Below are 21,168 nucleotides of genomic sequence, written 5' to 3'. Positions count from 1 at the left end.
GCAATGCAGTTGCCTGAGACCTGGGAAGTGTCCTGTACAAAACGGGAGAAAGGCACGATGCGTGGAACACGGGATCTTATCCCAACTTTCCATCTGGCCCCCTTTCTGGAAAGCACTGTTCTCTGCTCTGTCATGTGCTCAATGTCACTCACAGCAGCCCATTTCTTGTGGCTGGGTGGCCAGTACTAATTTAGTGGAGAAAAGTGAGCTATCTGTACAGCTGGTCCGCACTGCACTTGATAGTCATTGCAGTCTTACTTAGGGGTCTTTCCCCTGAACAACAGTGGAATAAGAGCTTTTGACAGGAAGCTTCCAAGACACAACGTGAGAAAGGCTGTCACAAATGGTTGCACTCAGTAATTAATTTAGGCTGTGGCAAAACTTTGAAGGAGGTGGGAAGGCGAGAGGTTAGAGCACATTCACATCTGGATTATTCCTTTAGTTTCCTTGTTATCTTTTTCTTCTAAGTCCTCACAAGTAGAAAAGAAAAACTAGGTATTTTTATTTTTGTCAGAGATTAAAACATAACAGTTTGGGGTGACCTTATTCTCTCTGTCCTCCAGGCATTAAATTTTAGATCTGCTGTACTTGCATAAAGGCTTTAGTTATAAATTTATAAGGAAAATGTCAAATGGCTCGGCACAAAATTTGATCTGTCTTGTTAATTATGGAGACACTGCAAACTTCTCCACATATTGCTTAAAACTCTCACTCTTCAGAAAAAATAAAACCCTCATTGCTTATGTGCAATTGTATAATGACAAAGCAAGGTACCTATTGTAGAATGGTAAATACCAATACTTTCTACAATTTTGCTTTGATGTTGAGGGAGTAGGTGGCATATTGGAGAGTAACATTTAAGATATTTGAGAGATCCTGATTAATTTACTTCAAACAGGCTGCTAATGGACTTTATGTAGTTCAGGAGACTGGGCTAGTGCTTGTCTTGAATAAATTGTATGAATTAACAGAACTTGCATGTTTAAAAGGCAGAAGTGGACTGATATAGATGGAGCCAGTTTAATTTGGGAGCTTAGATTTGTGGGTCACTGATTAACTCAACAGATTGGTTGTGCAGAAGTTGTTTCTAAACAAGACTTATTGCTGTTGATAGCACGTTTGATTATTAAGCTAAGCACTTAACTGTCCCCCCTGTGATTTAGCATGCATAGTGTTTACTGAGTTGCTTTTCTCATTAGTTTGATGCTGAGAGATGAGATTAGCAGGTTTTATTTAAGTTTTGGCAGATTATTGTGTAACATTTTTCTTGTATTGCTGCACTGCTGAGTTTATAAAATTGGTAAGTTGTTTTGTTTTGTGGTTTTTTTTTTTTAAGAAAAGCCTTCTACTTGTTTCTTTGAGCTTTACATGATTTGTTGTTATTTGTAAGTGCTAGCTGTGTGCACCCTGCTTTGCAGATCTGCAACAGACAGACTGAAATATAAGCTAGATACATTTTTCATTAAAACTTTGATTTTACTAAACCTGAATTTGGAACAGCAATCATATGAAAATATTTATTTGTACTTTAGGGACACAAAAAGCTCCCTAACTGGAAAAATAATTTATCAAGTTGACATAATGTGAAATTGTCAACTGTTAATAAATCAAATGTTCCGCACTAGAATAGCTCAAAATCCTAAAATGGAATTGCTTCCCCAAGTAATTGGGTAAAAGAGAAGTGTGATGCAACATGGACCAGGAAGTACTGAGGCTAGTAGAAGTGCAAATGAGTTCAGCTACAGAAGTGTAGTTATGAAGTTGGGGAAAGTGCATAGGAGATAACAAATAACTTGGTTTTCAGTCTTATTGCAGACATAAAGGGAGATTTATGAATGGAAGGTGTGTACGGGGAATGCCAAAAGCTCTCCACTGGGTATGTCACTTGCTCCTTACAGGAGCAGAATTTGCATGGTACCTGGGTGAGAGCAGAAGGCAGGGTTGCTCATACACAGTACAAGCCCTAGGTAGTAATTTGAACCAAATTTCAGTGGAAGTGCAGAACAGGTTTTTGTTGCAGTAGGTGGGTACTATGAAACTTGCAGCTTTCGAGGACAAACAGTAAGAACGGACTCGGGCTTTATTTTGCCTCTCATATGGCATTAAGAGGAGTGAGGATGATACTGGAATGCATACAGCTGAAGAGATTTGTGAAAAAAATAATTAAAAGTTGATTCTACATATTGGAGCATGAAAATGAAACAAGTTACATTGATAGAGATCATGAATCAATGGACACTTTCAACCTAGAGAGTATTACAGTTTTCAGCTTCACAGGTTTCTCTTGTTGAGATTGTTCAGCCTTTGTGCACAGTTTCTAATATTGAAAAACTTAAGACTGAAAGAAACCCACCTGAATTCTGATCATGTAACATAGGTTTAACGTGTTTTTTCTCCTTGTGAAAGTTGAGTTTTGATTTATTTACTGGGAGGGCTAGTTAGAGAAGCCCTGAAAGTAACACGATGGGGTTAAAACAGAAAATAACTTAATCTTTCCTGGGAAACAGGGCAAACATAGTTCTTTTAACCAAGTGTCCTTCACTGAAAGTCCAAGTATAATAGAAGATTTCAAAGCATTTAAATTACTTGTGTGTATATTTTTAATACTGCATCAGTTTTCAACAACTTAGAATGAGTTACATGTTGGAATAAATGATACAATTTTACATTCTAATGTCTCCCTAACTGTCAGGATAACAGAGCAAAAACTGTTGTATATTTAATCTGTAGTTCGTATTCAGTCTTTTAGTAAAATTTCAGAACATTCGAATGAAGGAATGCCGTAGAATAGAATAACCATAGCTCTGTCCATAGCTTGCACATGTGAAAATGAGTCATAAATACATCATGACTTACTAGTGTTTTAAATATCAATATGAAATGCTTTTCTGTGCATGTGGACAGGAGTGTAATTATTTTCATTGTAGATGTACAATAATTATTTAATGTCATAAAGCAGTTTTGGGTTTTTTTTGACTTCTTACTGGTTACTCTTTTTGGTTTTAATTACTAGCAGAAATGATCTTGTGTATTAAAAAAGAAAAAAGATATTTTCCCCATTAGTAAGATGCATCACTCTACAGTAATTTATTATCATTTCTGCTGACAAACTGTTCTGGGAAAAATACATTTTCAGCATTATGTTCGCATTCCATTTATGATGATTTCTTGCATAGGCACTGTAGCAGTATACCTGATTTTTGTGTCATTTGACCTATTTTCAAACAGTTTTGAGTTGGAAATCACTTCAGGTATTCGTTATTTTTCTCTGTAAAAGATCCAGATTTGTTGCATGAGTCAGTTTAGAGCTCACAAAATTGTCTACAAGTTCGAGGGGAAAAAATTGGAAATCCTAAATTGAGTAGGTCTGTTCTGTTGCATTTTGACTCCTGTACAAGTTTCTCTGCAGCCTCGTTGTGCAATATGTTTAAGTATCTAATGGAAAGTTTCTCCTGTCCTTATCCCCTTTCCCTGTGCCTTAGAAGGCAGATGTTGGCAGCACAGCAGAGCCCTGGGAGCAGGAGGATTTCCCCAAACAGGGCAATCAAGTAAATTGCTTGAAGCAGGGAACAAGACAGGATTACTGAATACATTGACCAGGGTAAGGGGAACAATTTAGATGATGTGATGGAAACTAAGGTGTTTAAAATATAACCCAAGTTCAGGTGTCCTGAATCGGCAGGTTCTCAAATTCATACAATTTCCTGTTAAATTTGGAGGAAAGGGGAAAGGGCAATAGCTGTTATTAGTATGGATGTTTAACATGCAATGCTATGAACTTAAGAGTAATTTGGGATATTTTTACTTTTACCACCAGTCTTTGGCATAATAAACAATTGCTACATGCACCCAAAAAGGCCTCTTGAGTTTCAGTGAGATGTGAATGGCTGCACTGGGTAAGAAATAGTGTCTCAGTCCAGACAAGCTGTAGGCTCTCACATTCCAAGGTGTGATGCTGCATACGGTACCACCTCAAAAGCCTCAGTAGCTTGGAAGATGTCAGAAATGAAGAAAATGTATTATGCCATCCACACAAATTCTGTTTTCATAGTTAAATGCAATATCAATACAATGTAAAGCTTTCATACAAAATAGCTTTTATAAAGAAGGCTAATGTTTTTAGAGGTGTTCTGCTTTCCCCTAACCAACCTTTGAATTATTTGAGACACTTCTATAAAATATAACAACTTTTTTCACATTATATACCAGAAATACAGCTACAATCACTGACCTTCAGCTGTAAAATGATAAAAATTTTCGAAACCTTTGGGCTTGATAAATAAAGAGCATTGTTTTGTACATAAGGGAAACTTCATTTAAGAGCGAAGACCAGGGTATTCACCTGGTTAGTCCAATTCATGGGTGCTTTATTTAAAAACAAACAAACAAACAACACAAATAAAAACCAAACCTGTACTACATTTTTGTTCCAACTAAAACTGATTACTTGAAATAAGATACTTACCTTTAAGGAACAGAAAGCAGTACAAGGGAAGACAGATATGACAATCTGGTCCCATTGGCAACTGAGAGGAAAAAGGCAGTTCATTTTTTTCCCCTTTGCACCGTTCCATCACTATTCTTGAGGAGGCTTCTGGATCTTCTTGTGTGCTCTGGGATCAAATGTTCACAGTGTATTGCAGAAACAAACCTTGACTGCATTGTGTGACCAGTTTTAGTATAAGTGTTATAAAGAAAAATGAAAGCTGCTGTAGTGTAGCTATGGTTCTCTTGCACAGTAGCAAAAATACAAAAATTAATATAACCTTTGTTCCTCTGAAACTGCTGACAACACTGGCTGCATTGCTGTAGCTTCTGGGTAAACTATGATAGATTAATTAGTTAAATGCAAGCTAGAATTGTGTCTGTGTCTTGAAGCTTTAGGAAAATGTTGGTCACTGGTTTGCAACTAGTAGGAAACCATAGTGTGAAATTCTTGGGGGAGGTGGGAGATAGTGTGTCGTTCCACACCCCACTCTGCCCCAGGAAGAACTTCTTTTATGATGTAAAGGCTTTTTGTTTCAAATATGAGGGTTTAAAGAACCATGTGGTTCTTAAGTATACCTAGAAAGTTGTCCAGAGAAAATGACTATTAAGCAATATATCTTCATATGATTTTTACTCTTATGTTACTAAAACTAGAGCTGACTGCAGGAGCTTGACCATTGCAGCGTGTTGTCTCTTGTACCATTTCTGGTCAATTTAGGGTTTCCAGAGAGCAGGTTTCACAAGTCGGAAGTTGATGACATTAACAATATTCTTATATTCTATAAATGTATGTATATTTTATATATATCACTTATACTGAAACCATGGGCCTTAGTACTTTCTTATTACCTCAAACATTTAATCTGTATAGTTGTCTTTAGCTAAGAAGCTGTCTTACCTTTTTTTAAACTTTAGGATGTAGGGAAGCAAAATTTGGTCATTTGGTCATTTCTTGTGTGATGCATAGAAAATTAAAAGCTTTATCAGTGTTTATCAACTCTGATAATTCTAATTCTCAGATGACCCGCAACCAGCTGAAGCTTCAGCTGGTTGAAGTCTGAGGCCTTCACTTAGGGTTTTTAAAAAAGTACTGCCGGAAGAAAGTGTCTCTTTTGCCTCCCCTCACCCCACTGTTTTAACCTATATGGAGACACCTAAAGGCTTTGAAATTTGTTTTATCAGTAGAGCTGTTGGGACTGCAAAACCATTTCTTCACTCCTGTTGAATTTAATAAAGTCTGAAGAGCAGATGTGGGAACTCACACAAACCTTTAGTGAGGGAGCTGGAAGTGAGTTGGAATATATGGTATTGTTCACTTTAGCATTGCTCAAGCATTTTGTGAATGCCTCTCTTATCCTTTTTAAATAGATGAAGTATTCATGTTTGGTTTCCTGGGTTTTTTTTTTTTTGGTAATACTTCCCAACGTGTTCATTCTCCTACCTTCTGATTTGTTAGTTTGTACGCTGAAAAGAGAAACAAGAAAAAAAATAGCCCAAAACTCTTGTAATGTAGTATAAAAAGGAGGCAAATATATACATTTTTCTGTAGGTTACTCATATTTTCTTTTACTTACTAGAGAAATTTTCTGGGTTGTTTTGTATATGTGATACTGAATCCTGTAATAAGTTACAAGATTTATCCTGTTCCTCTTAACATAGTATTCAGCATTTCCCCTTCTATCAATAACTTACAAGACCACCACATCAATTAATGTATTTGGTTTCTGTGTGCTGGTGATAGGCTCTTAATAGTACTGTCCAATTTTTATGAGTGGTGTTTGTTCCCTATAGATTTATTTGCAGGCTGGATTACCATGTAATAGTGCCCACTGCAGACGGCATTTGCTGCAGCCTTGCAATACAAATGTAAGCAGGCTGTGATATAACTTGGGTTTTACAGAGCTGAGGGCTGATCTGAACTTGGTGCAAGTTCTGCTGTGACTCATCCATTGGTACTGAAGTGTGTTAATCTGTTTCTGCAATACATTTCCTTTATGCAGTAAATTCTCATTAGTGTCTCTAGTAGTTCAGCTGATTCAGTGTTTACAACAGCAGGAACCCTTGTGTGCTGATAGTTTGAGTTACAAAAGTGTTTCACAGATGTTAGAGTCCCTAGAGAATTATAAATGTTCAGTGCAAACTGGCAGAGACCTGCAGAGCGCAGATTTTGTAACACAGCAGAAAGGCACTATGCTGACGTCTATCCTGTGCAGGTACTTCTCTGTGATGCCTCGTCATCTTAGGAGTCGTAGGTACAACCCCTGAGGTGCTTATGCCTATGTTATATTTGAAAGCATATAGGGGTCACCAGAGTTTTTGCTGAATAAACTGTCATTTTAATATTCTGACTTTAGCTTTGTGTGAAGGCCAAGGGGAAGTGGGCACACATGCGTAGTCTATCTCTGACTTCCTTTGCCTTTTTTGTATTGCCATGTCTGATATATGTATATTAATAAAGTGTTCTGCAGGCTAATTAAGCCGAAAACTAAACTGAGATTTGGAGTTCAGGCTCCTTTCTCTGAGAAGGTCAATTAGACACTGGAACGATTTGCCAGTTCTTCATAGGATGTGCTCAGGACAGGTGGAATATTTACTATTAAGTAACCTCCTCTATTAGTGAAGAACACTTTGAGACACAGCTGGTCTTTCTTGGGAACTCTTTCATTTTAACCCATACCTAGTTCATATGATAAACTTCTCTCAAGAAAATAAGTGATTTTAGGATTTTAGTTACTTCTAAAAGATAAAAGTTGGCTGTGGTTGAATACAGCTAGTTGAATACATACTACAACACCTGCGTTATTTCTTTTGCTTTTAAGCACCCTAATACCTTCAAGAAAATTAAGATTTGAGTTTTGATTAGAGAATATTGTTATAGATCTGACTGCCTTTTCAGCTGATAATCAAGTAAATAAGCAAAGGGTTTAATATTCATGCTTCTCGTTCTAATTTAACAAACTCTGGGGATCTCCAGGTTTAAAGGGTGGTAGCTGGAAGTACACCCATGCATAAGTGATTAGAATATGTTTGTAGTAGATTGGGAGCAGTACTGACTGATGGTATAAGGAATTATGTACAGTGTTTTGTTCCTTGTCATGGATTATAGTAGCAGCATAGAAACTTTTACAGTGATGAGTGTGAGTTAAAATTATTTTCAAATACTGAGTCCTTTAAGCCTGTGAGATAAGTGCAGGTGAAAATTTCAGATCTTCAGTCTTAGAAAGTGTGAACATTAAAAACTACAACTTTGCTTTCCTATGCTCTGATTAGAAGACAACGGCTAAAACTGGAATGTAAAAGTGTGTATTCTGGTGTTAATCATGACCTAATACATTACTAACACAGGAGATGATACGAACTAAATAATTTGAGAGCCATGTAATCTGGCATGGTAGCAGAATAAGTACCCTTGTGATGGTTCATTTTTTAGTCCCTTATACTTCAGCTGGTAGAATGGAGTTTGTCTTGCCTCAATTTAGTCAAATTTAGACTGAGAACAAAGTCCTTCAAATTGTTGTGATGAAGATGTTAAAAGCAAAACCAGAGTGTTTAGGCATACTATTCTATATTTCATTTTGGTTTTTAAGAATTTTTTGTAATTTATTACATGGCCCCCCCCGCCCCTCATCGCATTGTCATTTATCTTAGTAATTGCCAAATATTGGTGGACTGGGTTAGATTTTGCTAATGATTTTTTTTTTTTTTTCCTGTATCCAGTTCAATAGACATACATATGGTCAACTTTCTTATTACAGAAAGTTGTTCTTTTATCAGGTACTTATTTTCAAGACTTTCAGTTTTTGCTGTGGAAGAAATTAATAGACTGGCAATATGCCATTTTTATTCAGTTGAGTTCAGGTGCCAAAGACCAGAATACTCTCCACTAAAAGAACACACAGGATGCTCCTCATCCTGTTTTTGAAGCAGCTTCACTGATGCTTAGTTGTTCTGTATTTGAATTGTATCGTTACAATTACAGAACCACAAGTAGCTAGACCTGTGAGCTAACAGTACTTCATGAGAAGATTGAAGATAGTAACTTAGTATTTGCTGTTAGATCAGAAATGGGCAGGTTTTAAATCTGTTTTTTTGCAAAACAGATTTAAAAACCAGATTGCCCCCGTCTCTCCCCCACCCCTGCCTCCAGAATTGGGGTAGAACATTTAAGATGCTGCTTCTTCCTGAAAATCTCAAATACGAATGCTTCTATTGTATTTGCTCTTGAAGTTCAGGCATCTGCATTCAGAATGCTTGAAAAAGCAACACATTGACACCATGGAGCATTTCATTATTTTAAAGGTGTTTTTTATTTGATGCCACATAAATTCTGGATACTGGCTGAAGTGATTTGGGCTCAGAATGTTTATAACAGTGGTGCTGTACTTTAATGTGTAGGTGTTTAGCCCAGTTAAATGTGTTTGAAGCATTTTTCTGGTAAAAGGAAAATTGAGAAGAGTTTTGAAATAATGTATCAGGATAAAGTGCAAAGGTGAGGCACCTGTTCCTTGTGTGCAGAGTCACAGGATTTGAGGGAAGCAGCACGTAGATGTGCAGTCCAGTTGCTGAACTCCACCACATTATTGAGTCATTAACTTTCTAGCATCCTTTACTTGGAAAGAAAAAGTAGTTGGCCAGTGTGCCTCGAGTCAAGTTCAGATTTCAGAAATCACATTGAAAATGTAGGGGGTGGTCGAGGTATTCAGACATTAAAATGTAATTTGTATGCTTAATGCTTTGATCATGGCTTAAAAAAACCTAACCCAACAACAAAAAGACACCCCAGCACTCTAAAGAAAAATATTGTTTGAGTATTATGAAGATGATGTTGTGTATGGATTACAACTGATAGGGGAAGCAGAGATTCTTCTCAGGGGTAGGAGGAAGAGGAACAAGTGTCATGATGCTGGATGCTCCCTAGTGTAAAGGCTTCAGAACTTACATGGTTTGCAATGTTCCCTCTGGTATCTGGCCTGTCAAGCACTTCCATTTCATTCTGGGTTTCTTGACTTAACTGTGCAGATTTTGGGTTTCCCCCTTCCCCAACTTTAGCATTTGTCTTTTAATGGGATGATTTGGGACGGTTTTTAGAGCATATGTTGTTCACAACAAATGACGGCTGAAGGCAGTTTTCTTGACCAGCATCTATTGTGTCTTAGAATGTCTCGAGAAAGCAGCTTTACACCAAACATTTCTCTGAAAAGAAGATGCTGCTTTGATATAAACTGTAAATGGAGCTGTAGGTAACAGGTTACCATAAGTCATCTTTCACTGAACTGAGGATGCTTAGTATATGGCTTCTTTTGTATTTACTTGTGTTTGTGCCTAGATGTACATTTATGAGGGAAAAAAAAAAATCCCACCTTCTTCTAGATTCAGGTTAATGTCTTTCTTCTTGTATGTTTCTGTTGTCATTAGCCTAACTCTTGCTTACAGTGTTTGTGGGTTTTTTTGGTATTAGGGATTCATTTTTTTTGAGGGCTTGTTTGCTTTTTTTTAAGCAGTGTTGCCAAACATTTATGTTTTTATTGGCTTGTTCCTTGAACTCTTTGTAAATTTTACCTGATTTATTTAGGTTTTTCCAAACATTTCAGAAGTTGAATGTTTAACCCAAACTTCTTGAAGGAATTGTTTATAAGCAGTTTTATGTGGGTTAGAAATGCCATGTTCTTTGGAGTTACGCTGAACTCTGCCTTTGTGGCAGGAAAACCAGAAGCTACACATGAGATCTCAAGTTTAAATATCCAAAGTGTTCTTTTGGGCCAACATTTGTGTAACATATTACTGTAAATATTAGTTTATAACATTGCTGCAATATAGTAAGTGAGTGGCATTCTGTTTCTTTACTGTGGGATGTTTTTTGAGGCTGAGAGTCTCTGCTCATTACTTGAGAGATGCAAAATCTCCTACAGACGTCTACCTGAGAGCTATTAGTCTATTGACCTAAATTTCTGGGTGACTAAGATAAGCATTCAAACTACTTGTGCTACCAGCAGGATACTACCGGATCACTGAAAAACAACTGCCAGAATTCTGCCAGAAAGGAACTTAGTGTTTTTTGCACTGATTATGATGAGTTAGCCGTGGTTTATTTCACTTCTGAAAGTGACTTTTTCTGGTTGGTTGTTTTTTTCTTTCTTTTTTTCTCCCTCTTTTTTTTTTTCTTTTCTTTTCTTTGTACCAGCAGAACGGAAATGCTTTCTACCAGCATAAGAGGATCTGCTTTTAGGGATATTTTGTTTAAATAGTTAACTGGCAGGTTGCTCCTAGTGTAGACATATCCTTGATAAGATTAACTTCAAATTCCTGAAGGAACAGCTGAAATACTTATATTTGTAGCCCCGCCTCATGATCCTGTTCTACAGATTTCCCACCTGGGAACTCAAAATGACTGTGTATAGTCAGGTGTAGAGGCAGCACTGATGGAAGTAAGAACGCTATTGCTTCCTGATTGTACAACTGGGTACAAGACAGATTGGAATGGAAGAAAGTACATTTTCTGTAGTGAGGCTCCAGCCAACCTTTTGAAGACTTTACTGAAGCCTGCTTTAAATGGGGAGAAGAAAAAATGCCTGCTAATTTAGGTGCTGGTAGCTTCTTTTAGATGTGTCTTTATGAACAGTGGAATAAGCATCTTGTCAAAATTCTTCAACTGCTTTTCAAGAAGCACAACAATTCTACAATTCCAGATGGGTTCAATAAGCAAAGATTGCAAAGAACTGTAAAACTCATTTATGAAAGTATGCTGTTCTGTTGCTGCTTTTTGGGGTGCCTTGGGGAGGTCTAGACAATTGAGGTGTCCTGCTGGACAACCTGTGCATTACTGAACAGGACGAAGCTCCTTACCAGTCCTGCAACTGTGATGCTTTCTTCCTTTGTCCAAGGGACACTCCTTCTTCATTTTGGCTCCTTTATGTCTGAACCTAGCTTTCTGTGCTTTAACTCATAGAAGTGAATACTCAATGTAATTCTTGGGGTTCTGACTCCTCCTGTCACATCTTTTCCATATAGTACACCTTTAAGTACTTTCTCTTTCCATAGTTGGGGATGGTCAACACTTCTTTTTCCTTGTGTAATGTTTGACTTGTTAGACATTAAAAACAGATCTCTAGAATGAAGGAGTTTATAATTTTGATATTCTGCTAGCTTTTGAGAGAAGACAGTACTTTCACATACATACAACAGTATCTGAAATACTTTGCAAGACTTTTTTTTTTTTTTTGGGTGTGTGTGTGTCATTAAAAAGTTCTAACCATTCCAGGCCATACTAGGCATTTTAAAAGTATTTTTACCAGAGAAAAATGACTTTCATTTAAAAAATAAAAATGCTTCTCTATGCTTTTGCTTAGAGAAGAGACAAACTGGGCTTAAATTGCACAAGAATTAAAAGTTTTCATATTTTCTAAGCTACATCTAGGTCAGGAAGTATGGGAATAGGTTTCCTGGGCAGGTTTGATATATAACTAGCCATGCCTTTAAGTCGGGGGCTAAATGGATACTTCCTTGAGGTTTCTTCCAGGTTCTTTTTTCTAAGAATGTTCTACTATTTAGTATATATTGGTGATCCTGTGGTAAAAGGAGTAACATAAATGGAATAGGCTTAAAATGCTGCTTATCAGCAGAGTATTGGAGTGTCTGATCTGTAAAAAATGATAAAGTTGGTACAATTTCATATTGTAAATCTAAGAAGATTGTGTTGTCATAGGGCGATGTTAGTTATTGCCTGCAATGCACATAAATAATTATCACAGGATCACAGAATAGTTTGGGTTGGAAGGGATCTTAAAGCTCATCTAGTTCCACCCCCCCTGCCATGAGCAGGGGGACGCCCACTAGACCAGGTTGCTCAAAGCCCCATCCAGCCTGGCCTTGAACACTTCCAGGGATGGGTCATCCACAGCTTCTCTGGGCAGCCTGTTCCTGTGCCTCAGCACCCTCATGGTGAGTAAGTTCTTCCTTATATCTAGTCTAAGTCTACCCTCTTCCAGTTTAAAGCCATTACCCCATGTTCTATCACTACTCCTTTGTAAAAAGTCCTTCTCTAGCTTTCTTGTAGGTCCCCTTTAGGCACTGGCAGGCTGTTATAAGGTCTTCCTGGAGCCTTCTCTTCTCCAGGCCAAACAACCCCAACTCTCTTAGCCTGTCTTCATGGGAGAGGTGCTCCAACCATCTTCGTGGCCGCCTCTGGGCTTGTTCCAACAGGCCCATGTTCTTCTTATGTTGGGGAGCCCAGAGCTGAATGCAGAACTCCAGGCAGGGTCTGAGGAGAGTGGAGTAGAGGGGGAGAATCTCCTTGAGGAATTGGTGGAAGGTGGGTAGGTTGGAATTTTCAAATTTTATTCCTACTTTTCTATTAAAGGACTCTTAGACTCTGTTAATACTTAGTATTTCAACCTTTTTACTGTCCTTTAAACAGTAGGCTACACATCTTTGTGAAAAAGATGTGAAGACTTGCAGAGGAATGTTTGGTGGGAGGATTTTGCTGCTGAGATTTTATAAGGAAGCGTAGAGACATGTAGTTATGGGAATATGAAGCATTTAGCTTTGACTGGAGGGCAGCAACTCTGAGCTCAGCTGAAAGCCCAATTGAATCTAAGTTCTTACAATCTGTCTTACCGAGTTTAAATGCATTGGATTCTTTGCAGTTTATTGTATGAATTTTTGGAAAAGGCTTTACATTGAAACTCTATCAGTGCTTTTTTGGCAGAGCCCATGATATGTTTTGTAAGAGTAAGGAGCTACTTTGTTGCTGTATATTTTCCTCATTTTCCCCTTTTATTTATTTGTGCTCTTCTCTGGCCTTATTGTCAACAAAGTTCTTCAGTGTCTCTGTATATTTAAAAACCAGAAAGTGCTTCAGCCATAGAGTGTTAAAAGAATGCTTCAGTCTAGCTATTGAAAAAATAATAAATCAGGGTACAACTACTTCATTGGGATGCATCAGCATATTTTTTGAGTGTGGAAAGCTGCCAGAAGGGCATTGCACTAGTACAACATGCTGTGCATAAAGTTTACCCTCCATTTCATTTCAAATTGAGGTCAGAATGATGAGGTCCTCATGAATGCGTGACTCACTAACTGGAGCATAATTTTCAGCAAATCTTGAAATGATAAGCAACACTTAAAGTGTTTGCGATGAAAATGAGGAGTCCAAAAGCAGGATACTCATTTTCCAAGCAAAAAACCTTGCAGTAGTAGTGATAATAGTAAAATCTTATTGATAACATTTTTCTGATTGAATTAGAATTCTTATCACTGAGCATATGGGTTTAGAACAGCTGATGAAGTAGACGACATTGACTATATTTGTGGGATATTTAATTTCAGATTTTATTTCACTTAAAAATCTGTTTCTGAGTGTACGTGAATGTTTCTGGTTGCCAAGTTCTCTGTAGACCCACCTGCATTTGACATGCTCCATTTCTGCTCATTTATTTGAAAAGAATTTGGCATACATCATTCTTGAAGAAAAACCCAGCTACATCAGTCTAAAAATATGAATAATTGTTTAAACTGTCCAAAAAACCTTTCCTGTATCCCATTAGCAAGATCATAAATTAAGGAGGAACTATAAATATCAGATATACTGTATCTATGAAATCAATGAGGTGACTTCTGATTTAAGAAGGTAAAATGGCTTTTTTCAGAAGCCGGTGTACGGGATATACAGAACTTTCAAAGGAGGATTGAGGGTCTTATTAACACAATCTAATTAACCTCCTTCCCGTACAAGGTGAAGTGTTATATGCTGGAAGCGAATGATGAAAAGTGTAAGGGAAGTGCAGAACTGGATCAATTTTCTTTTAATGATAAATAATCCTTCTAGTCTGGTTGGATAAAAGTAAACATATGTGGGCTATGGTTTTGCTTTTGCTGTGTGCCAGGATTCAGCTCAGAGTGAATTCTTCAGCAGAGTTATAAACCTTTGAAAATTGCTTTATAATGGAAATGGTGACAGGCCATTTACTACAGTAGTATAAATGCATTGATTTAACATGCGTATAGTTGTGCTAAGTTGCCAAATACATGAAACAGTATGTACTGAATGTATAGGGTGGAGGCTTCTTTGTAGTTTTAACTAATTAATGACATGATTCATATTATGTTAACATTTCTCAAACATACGGCCCCTGACAATATTGGACAGGCATCATTCAGGGGCTAAGATACATTCGTACTGTAGTGACACTGTGATCCCACTCTAATTGCTATACTGGAAGGGGACCAAGAAGCTTTTAGCATGATGCATTTAATCACCAATGCAATTATAGTGCCACTGAAGCAGAAATGTCTTCTTACTAGCAAGTCATAGGAACTTCTGAATCATGAAGAATCATTGCTAGAAATGCTCGAAAACCTCGTTCCCAATAAAAATGCAGAATCTGGGATTTTGCAATCATACTTAATTAGCATCTGTGGCTTAAATATCTTTAAATAGCAAATACATGCATGCTATATGAAAGCATTATTATTTTCCTCCAAATTTCTTATTCCTCTATCCTCGAAAGATAACCAAACAAAAATTATTTTCAAGAAAGGCTATTATTCTGGTGTTGTTTCTCAAGCATTGAAAGAATACACATATGCTAAATCATTATTTACTTTTACTCCGGTGTGGCTGCATGATTCTTGCTATTGGTGGGTATTTGCATTAATAATGCCAGTTCACTGTTACATTAAAAAGTGTAGGAGACCTAATATAGATAAAGCTGATAATTTGCCCTTTGGCATTTACATGGATTCAAAGTAGTATTCGTTTTTAGCATTTCTGATTTTTTTTTTTTATTTTTTCTTTCCTCTTAAAGATGGGAGTGGGAAAGCTAGGAAGTGCCTGACAATCTGCTGGAAAATGTAGGCTTTTGTTACAAACCCTTCGGTATTTATTAGGTATGCCTATATACATTGCTTGGCAGAAAATTATTTTCATTGGAAAGGCTGAGATCAGCCAAATTTCTGTAAAATTCTTTTAAATGTTCTTCAATTGTGTAAAATTTCCACTTGTAATTTGTTCTTGAACCTTCAGATGGAGATTTGTCTTCTTTAGATTCTGGCTATTCTGATCAACTACGAGAGGGGGAAGGAAAACCAAACTTCCAGTGAAGGCATTGATTTGAATGGTGTCTCGCAATGGTATACTGCCAGATGGCAAGAAAGGAAAGGAATGATTAGTATAATATGTCAGAAATTTGAGTAAGTAACTTTCAGTGGTTTTAGTGAAGTAGAGAAGGCCACACCTTCACAAGAATTTACTGGAAGTAACATATGCAAATGGAATCAGGGAACCAAGCAGAGTGGCTGAAAAAGATTCTTCTTTAGTTTTATTAATTAGCCACATATCAATGCACAGGATTTAACATATGTTATTCTTGATACTTAGTACCTCTCCCTGACTCTCACTTTGCATTATTTATCTTTAACCAGAGATGCAGATGTTGATCTTGCTGAAGTTAAGACTGTACAGTGGTCTGCATGTGCCACTGTCTGAAGGCTCAAGTAGTTTCTTTTGCTATGGAGTTTTGTGGGCACAAGAGTGCAAATAATGGATGAAGGTTTGAATAGCCTCAAATGTGGTTTTATTTTTATCCATACATATGATTTGTTTGTTGCTTGAAGTATACATATACCTTCCAGGATTTCACATTTCCGTAAATTTTTTCTTCTTTCAAAGTCCCTGTGTCATTGTTACTGCTTTCACGGCTGTGTTGTTAAGGGAGTGTTTTTTTCTTTTCGCAGTGGAAGCACTTTTAATACTTAGACTTTTTTCAGACCAAGTCCTGGGGAATTGTAGCCCGCAATCATTCTGTAACCTCTGGGGTTTTCCAGCTGGCTTGAAGTATCTTCTACTTTTAACTTGCTTTGCCACTTGACCTTCTGAGCTTGCTTCACCTTGTGATTTCCAATCTACATAATAATTTTCTGTCACCCTTTAGTTAAATGATTTCTTTTTGACAGATGGAAGTACCTTCAAGTAGGGTTTAACTTCATATTCTGCCTCAGAGATAATACCATTCTATGTGATTTGATTTATCCATAAATATAAATGTCTTACTGAATACCAGCTTAAATTATGTAGAAGTGGAGACTGTAAATTACCAGTATAAAACTGGCTTTCTAGGGATATTGTAGACAGAAAATGTATAGTGTGGTAATTCTGGATTAGTGCTGTTAAGCATGAAGCTGGCTTCTATGAAGGGAAATCTGGGAATTACCTTAATATGTTTGGTTAAAAAACATGGTGATTTGATAACTGATTCACAAGCATGTTGAATATCCCTGGCCTACTGCAGCAGAAGGGTGTAGAAATGTTGAGTGTCAGCCTAAAGCCTTGCAGTCTAAAACATGCAATTCTCATTGCCAGGCCTGACTTTGAATTTTTGCTTTACTGTGCCTTATTCACTTTTACTCTCATGAGTTTACTGTGATGTTCCTAGAAATCTGAAATGTGTTACTTTCTGTAAAAGCCACCTCTTCTAGGTATAGTTGGTCACTGTGGCCATCTCCTTCCTATGAAGTGGAAGGAAAGGAGGCTGTGTCATGACCAGGACTGTGTGATGCTTTAGAGCTTTGAGTGTTTCAGATAAAATTGCCTCAAGAAATTGATATTACAGATGTACGATACATTTGAAAAGGCTGTCAGGAGCAAAGAAATTCTATATTTTGGTGTTTCTGGCTGGCAGTATCAGTTTCTGGTGAATGTTGGAGTCAGAGGGAAGTATTTACTGTAAAACAGTGATGTGGTTAACAAGATTTGTTACATAGAGAAAACAACAATATGTAGGTTTACCCATTTTTAGGAGTCTGGTGAGAGAGCCCTTGCCTGCTGTAAAGAGGAAACTATAGAAATAAAAAGAGGTATTTGCAGTGTAACAAGGAGCTGCTAAACATACGTTTTCCATGACAGACATTGACATGACTCTCCGATAATAAATAACTAGTAAGTTTGATGTACCTAAACTGCTTAATGCATTTTCTTTGTAAAGCTCTTGCTTTAATTAAATATTATACTTTCAGAAAGGGGGTGATGATTGATCAACACTGTTACTCTGTCTCTAGTTCTAGTTTAATGTTGATGGATCTGTAGTGACATGTGACTGTGTAAAAGAAACTAAAACATGGAAAAATCCCACTCAAAGCTCAGATTCTCTTCTTATTTAGCAATCTTAGACTGACTTGGATGCCTTAAAAAAGTATACAAAAGGATCAGAAAGTGATCCTTGAAACTGTAATAGCGAACTCAAGTTATTTAGCTCACAGGGTCACTTGTCCAATAGCACTGTCCTTTCAGAAAATCGGGGGGGGTGGGGGGGTGGGTGTTAAGAGTAAATGGCAGCATTTTTTCTTTTTTTCCACATAGCAGTATGTTGTGTCTGTGTGTGTGTGTTTTCCATTGTTGGTGTACTGATAAGTAAATATTACATGGGGCTTTGGATTGATATTTAACAGCTGAGATGGTTGATGATACCACTGAAAACATTTGTCATTGACCATTCCAATGTCATCAGTTTGAACCATCTGAACTCTACCTTTCTTTTTCTTTGCTGCCCTTGGGGTTTAATGGCTTTGCAGAGAAGCTCCTGCCTGGCATTTGAGCTGCTCCAGAAGGTCTAACCCATAAGCAGTGAGTACTGAACTGCAGCACACTAATGCTGGAGGTGTTGACTCACTATGCTGGTTTTAATTGCAGTTCTTTTGAAGGTAGATAATCTGTGCCAGCTGTCAACATAGATATTGAATCTTTGGGTATATACCAATTTGATGATGTATTTGTAGGCTACAAATGCTGTTCTGCTTTTCTTTTCCTGGGAATAAACTTTTCTCCTGTGCACATACTGTTTGCATTTAAAATTAGCTTTCATGTGTCTGTGGCTCTTGCAATAGCTGGCAAACGCTTATGTCTCATATCTGCAGTGAACTGTGATCTTCTAGAATTCTTGAGCGTGATGTAAAGCAGCTTTCAAATGTGCATGAATTGAAAAGCATTTCTAATGTTTTTATGTGACTAATACTAAGATACAATTGACCAAGTCTGGATTTACTTTGTAGTAACAAAGTAACATACATTCAAAATATCCATTTGCAAATGTGGGAGAGAGGGAATTCTATAATTCTGATAGATGTGCTCATTTGTCATATAATTGCTTTGAAAAAATTGACAAGATTTCTGTCTCGAGAAAATAAGCAATTTTGATTTTTATAACTTCTATGTTCTAAGATGCAGATCTCATCTCAAAATTCCATCTGTGTTTGGCTGGAAATAGAAAAAACTGGTTTGGTAGTTGCAGTTGGTTTTGTATATGCATATTTCTAAAGATAAAGATGCAATTGATTTGGCTAAATCACATGCTCCAGCTAGAGGCTGCCCTGAGGAGTCAAAACAGTCTTGAGGGCATGGACAGTTTTGGTATGACCATACCTATCAATATGTACTTTCAGACCTGCTCAGGATGGTGGTAATGGAATGGCAGAACTGATTCAGGAATGCTGAACAAATCAATACTGGGCAGTGGGCACAGAAACTGGGTTGCTCTTACCTAAAGACATTTCAACATGAGGAGAACTTTTGAGAATATCCTCCAGCTCACTTTGTAAAAGAAATGTTGTGATGTTAGAACTTTTCATAAACTGGGAGAAATTTGTTCTCCCATACTATATTGCTTTTGGTAGTTTCATGGTAGCCCTAGAAACGTCTATAACTGTTTTTTTTTGGGGGGCCTACTGACTTTCTATATGAGGGTGAACAGTTGTGGCATAATTGTGCAAACACTTTGGAGACATCTGGGAGGCTTAAGATATTGCTGTCATTCTCCAGCTGTTTTTCTCTCAGCTGAAGGTTACTGCCCTCAAAGTTGAGCCACACTAGTGGATCATGTGAACCATCCCAGTCCGTGTCAGTACAAAGTCAGCCAGGTTATTTTAAAGTACTGCTGGATGCAGCTGAGGGTAGTAATGAACAGCCTGAGGTAATAACTTCTTAAGCCATTCCAGCTAGACTTCCAAGAGCACATCTGTCTGTGTCCTTATAAGTGCAATACTTTAATCTCTCTTTTGCTGTACTGTATTCAGGATTTGTCAGGGCTGCAAAGCTGTTGCCAAGAAGAGTCTAATATTCAAGTGGAATGTATTGACTCTTCCTGCCTATCGTTATTATCAGATTGCAATAGAAAGATCCAAATGACAAGCATATAGCATACACAGTGAAACATAAAGGAGGCTTATTTTCAAATATGAGGTAAATGTGTGGAAGTCATGTTTTGGAAGCTCTTCAAATTGGAAAGATATTGCCAAATGAAGTCTCTTCCCCTTGTCCCTGTTCCTAGTTCAGCCACTTCTAGCCACTTATCTTTGATTCCTAGCCATTTAAGTTCTTCCCTTCTGTGTATACTTGCTTCATTCCCAAAAAACTTCCCTGTATTGATTAGAATTATAATGAATTTTTTAGCTGTATTTTTTTTATTTTTGCCCCAGGTCCAGCAAGACTATGAATCTCTGTTCCAAATGCTTTGCTGGTAAGTGCAGTAAAAGGTTTTGTGTTTTTGTTAGATTATTGAAACCACATTGTTGGCATCTCCTTCAGGATTTGTGCATGGGTTTTATCCTTCAGTGTGTATATAAAACCAGATTTTCCTCCCTTTTGTGCTTTATTTATTTGCTAATCAACAACCTCTTGTGTAAGTGTACTGATCAAACCTTGTTCTTGAAGTTTATGGAACTCCGGAACACCCTTGAACCGCAGAGGTCTACTGTCAGCATAGCTCCTACACGGATGATGTGATTTTCAAAATGCATAAGTCTGAACTGTAATTTGGAATTTTGTAGGATTTATTTTGTAATAACCTCTGGAATACAGGTGGATAAAAAATGAAAAGTTGGTATAGGAAACCTCTTGCTCCATTTCTTTTAAACTTGCAGCCCTTCCACATGAAGTCATAAGTAGCTTCTCAGTTAGGATAATTTTAATTGCTACATATTATTTTCTTACTGTAAAGTAATTTCTGCTGTGTAAAATGTTAGGAATTGCTATTGACCTTTTACTGTTAGCATCTTCTAGCTTTGCCTTTCTGAACCTTTTTGGATATTATTAATATTGTGAACTTATTTTTAGTTGTAATGTAATTTCTGTGAGTTCAGAATTCTTTATCTCTCTTAGAGGAACAGATACAATGTTAAAAAGTTCAGATTTTTTTTTTAAGCTTTCAGTTGTGGGCTTGTCTACAAAACATTACCTTAATATTGAGCTTACAGAATTTTTTTTTAAGGTCATTGGTTTCCATTACAAAAATAATAGAATCTTGGAAAATTCAGACAAAACTACAAAAACTGTGATTTTTTTTTTCCCCGAGTTTTTTTTTACAAAAAATACATTTGGACTTGTAGATTTCAGATCTTGGGTTCAGCATCACTTCTTTAAACACGCAGTTGGGAAGTAAAGATTGTCAAAAGCTGTTCAGCAAAATAACGCATATATTTCTCTAGCTGTTTTCCAAAGCAATGGAAACAGTATGTTGAAGAAAGTGCAAGTCTTCTTTTTGTACTCTTTCTGTACTGACTGCTGTCAGAAACAAGCTACCAGGTCTTTGATTTGACTGGATAGAACTGTTATGTTCATATTAGCACTGTAAACAGCTTCTGTTTGCGTACCTCAGAAATGTGGATTTTCTGATTCTGAGATATCAAAATGGCCCA

At 37.1% G+C, this 21,168-nt stretch overlaps 1 protein-coding gene across 4 annotated transcripts in view; it reads left to right on the top strand.

Moving 5' to 3' along the window:
• ZFAND3 (zinc finger AN1-type containing 3) overlaps nucleotides 1–21,168 on the top strand; it is a 142,189-nt gene that overhangs the window by 13,529 nt on the left and 107,492 nt on the right. For all 4 annotated transcript variants that reach the window (XM_071806123.1, XM_071806125.1, XM_071806124.1 and 1 more), the window contains exon 2: nucleotides 19,951–19,991. In XM_071806123.1, the coding sequence (XP_071662224.1) occupies nucleotides 19,951–19,991 (41 nt within the window). The remainder of the gene's footprint in view (nucleotides 1–19,950; nucleotides 19,992–21,168) is intronic.

The sequence above is a fragment of the Patagioenas fasciata genome, chromosome 3, assembly GCF_037038585.1.
Source record: "Patagioenas fasciata isolate bPatFas1 chromosome 3, bPatFas1.hap1, whole genome shotgun sequence".
In the NCBI taxonomy this organism is placed as follows: Eukaryota; Metazoa; Chordata; class Aves; order Columbiformes; family Columbidae; genus Patagioenas; species Patagioenas fasciata.
The sequence above is the reverse complement of the archived record's forward strand: the minus strand, read 5'-3'. Positions and strand labels throughout refer to the sequence as shown.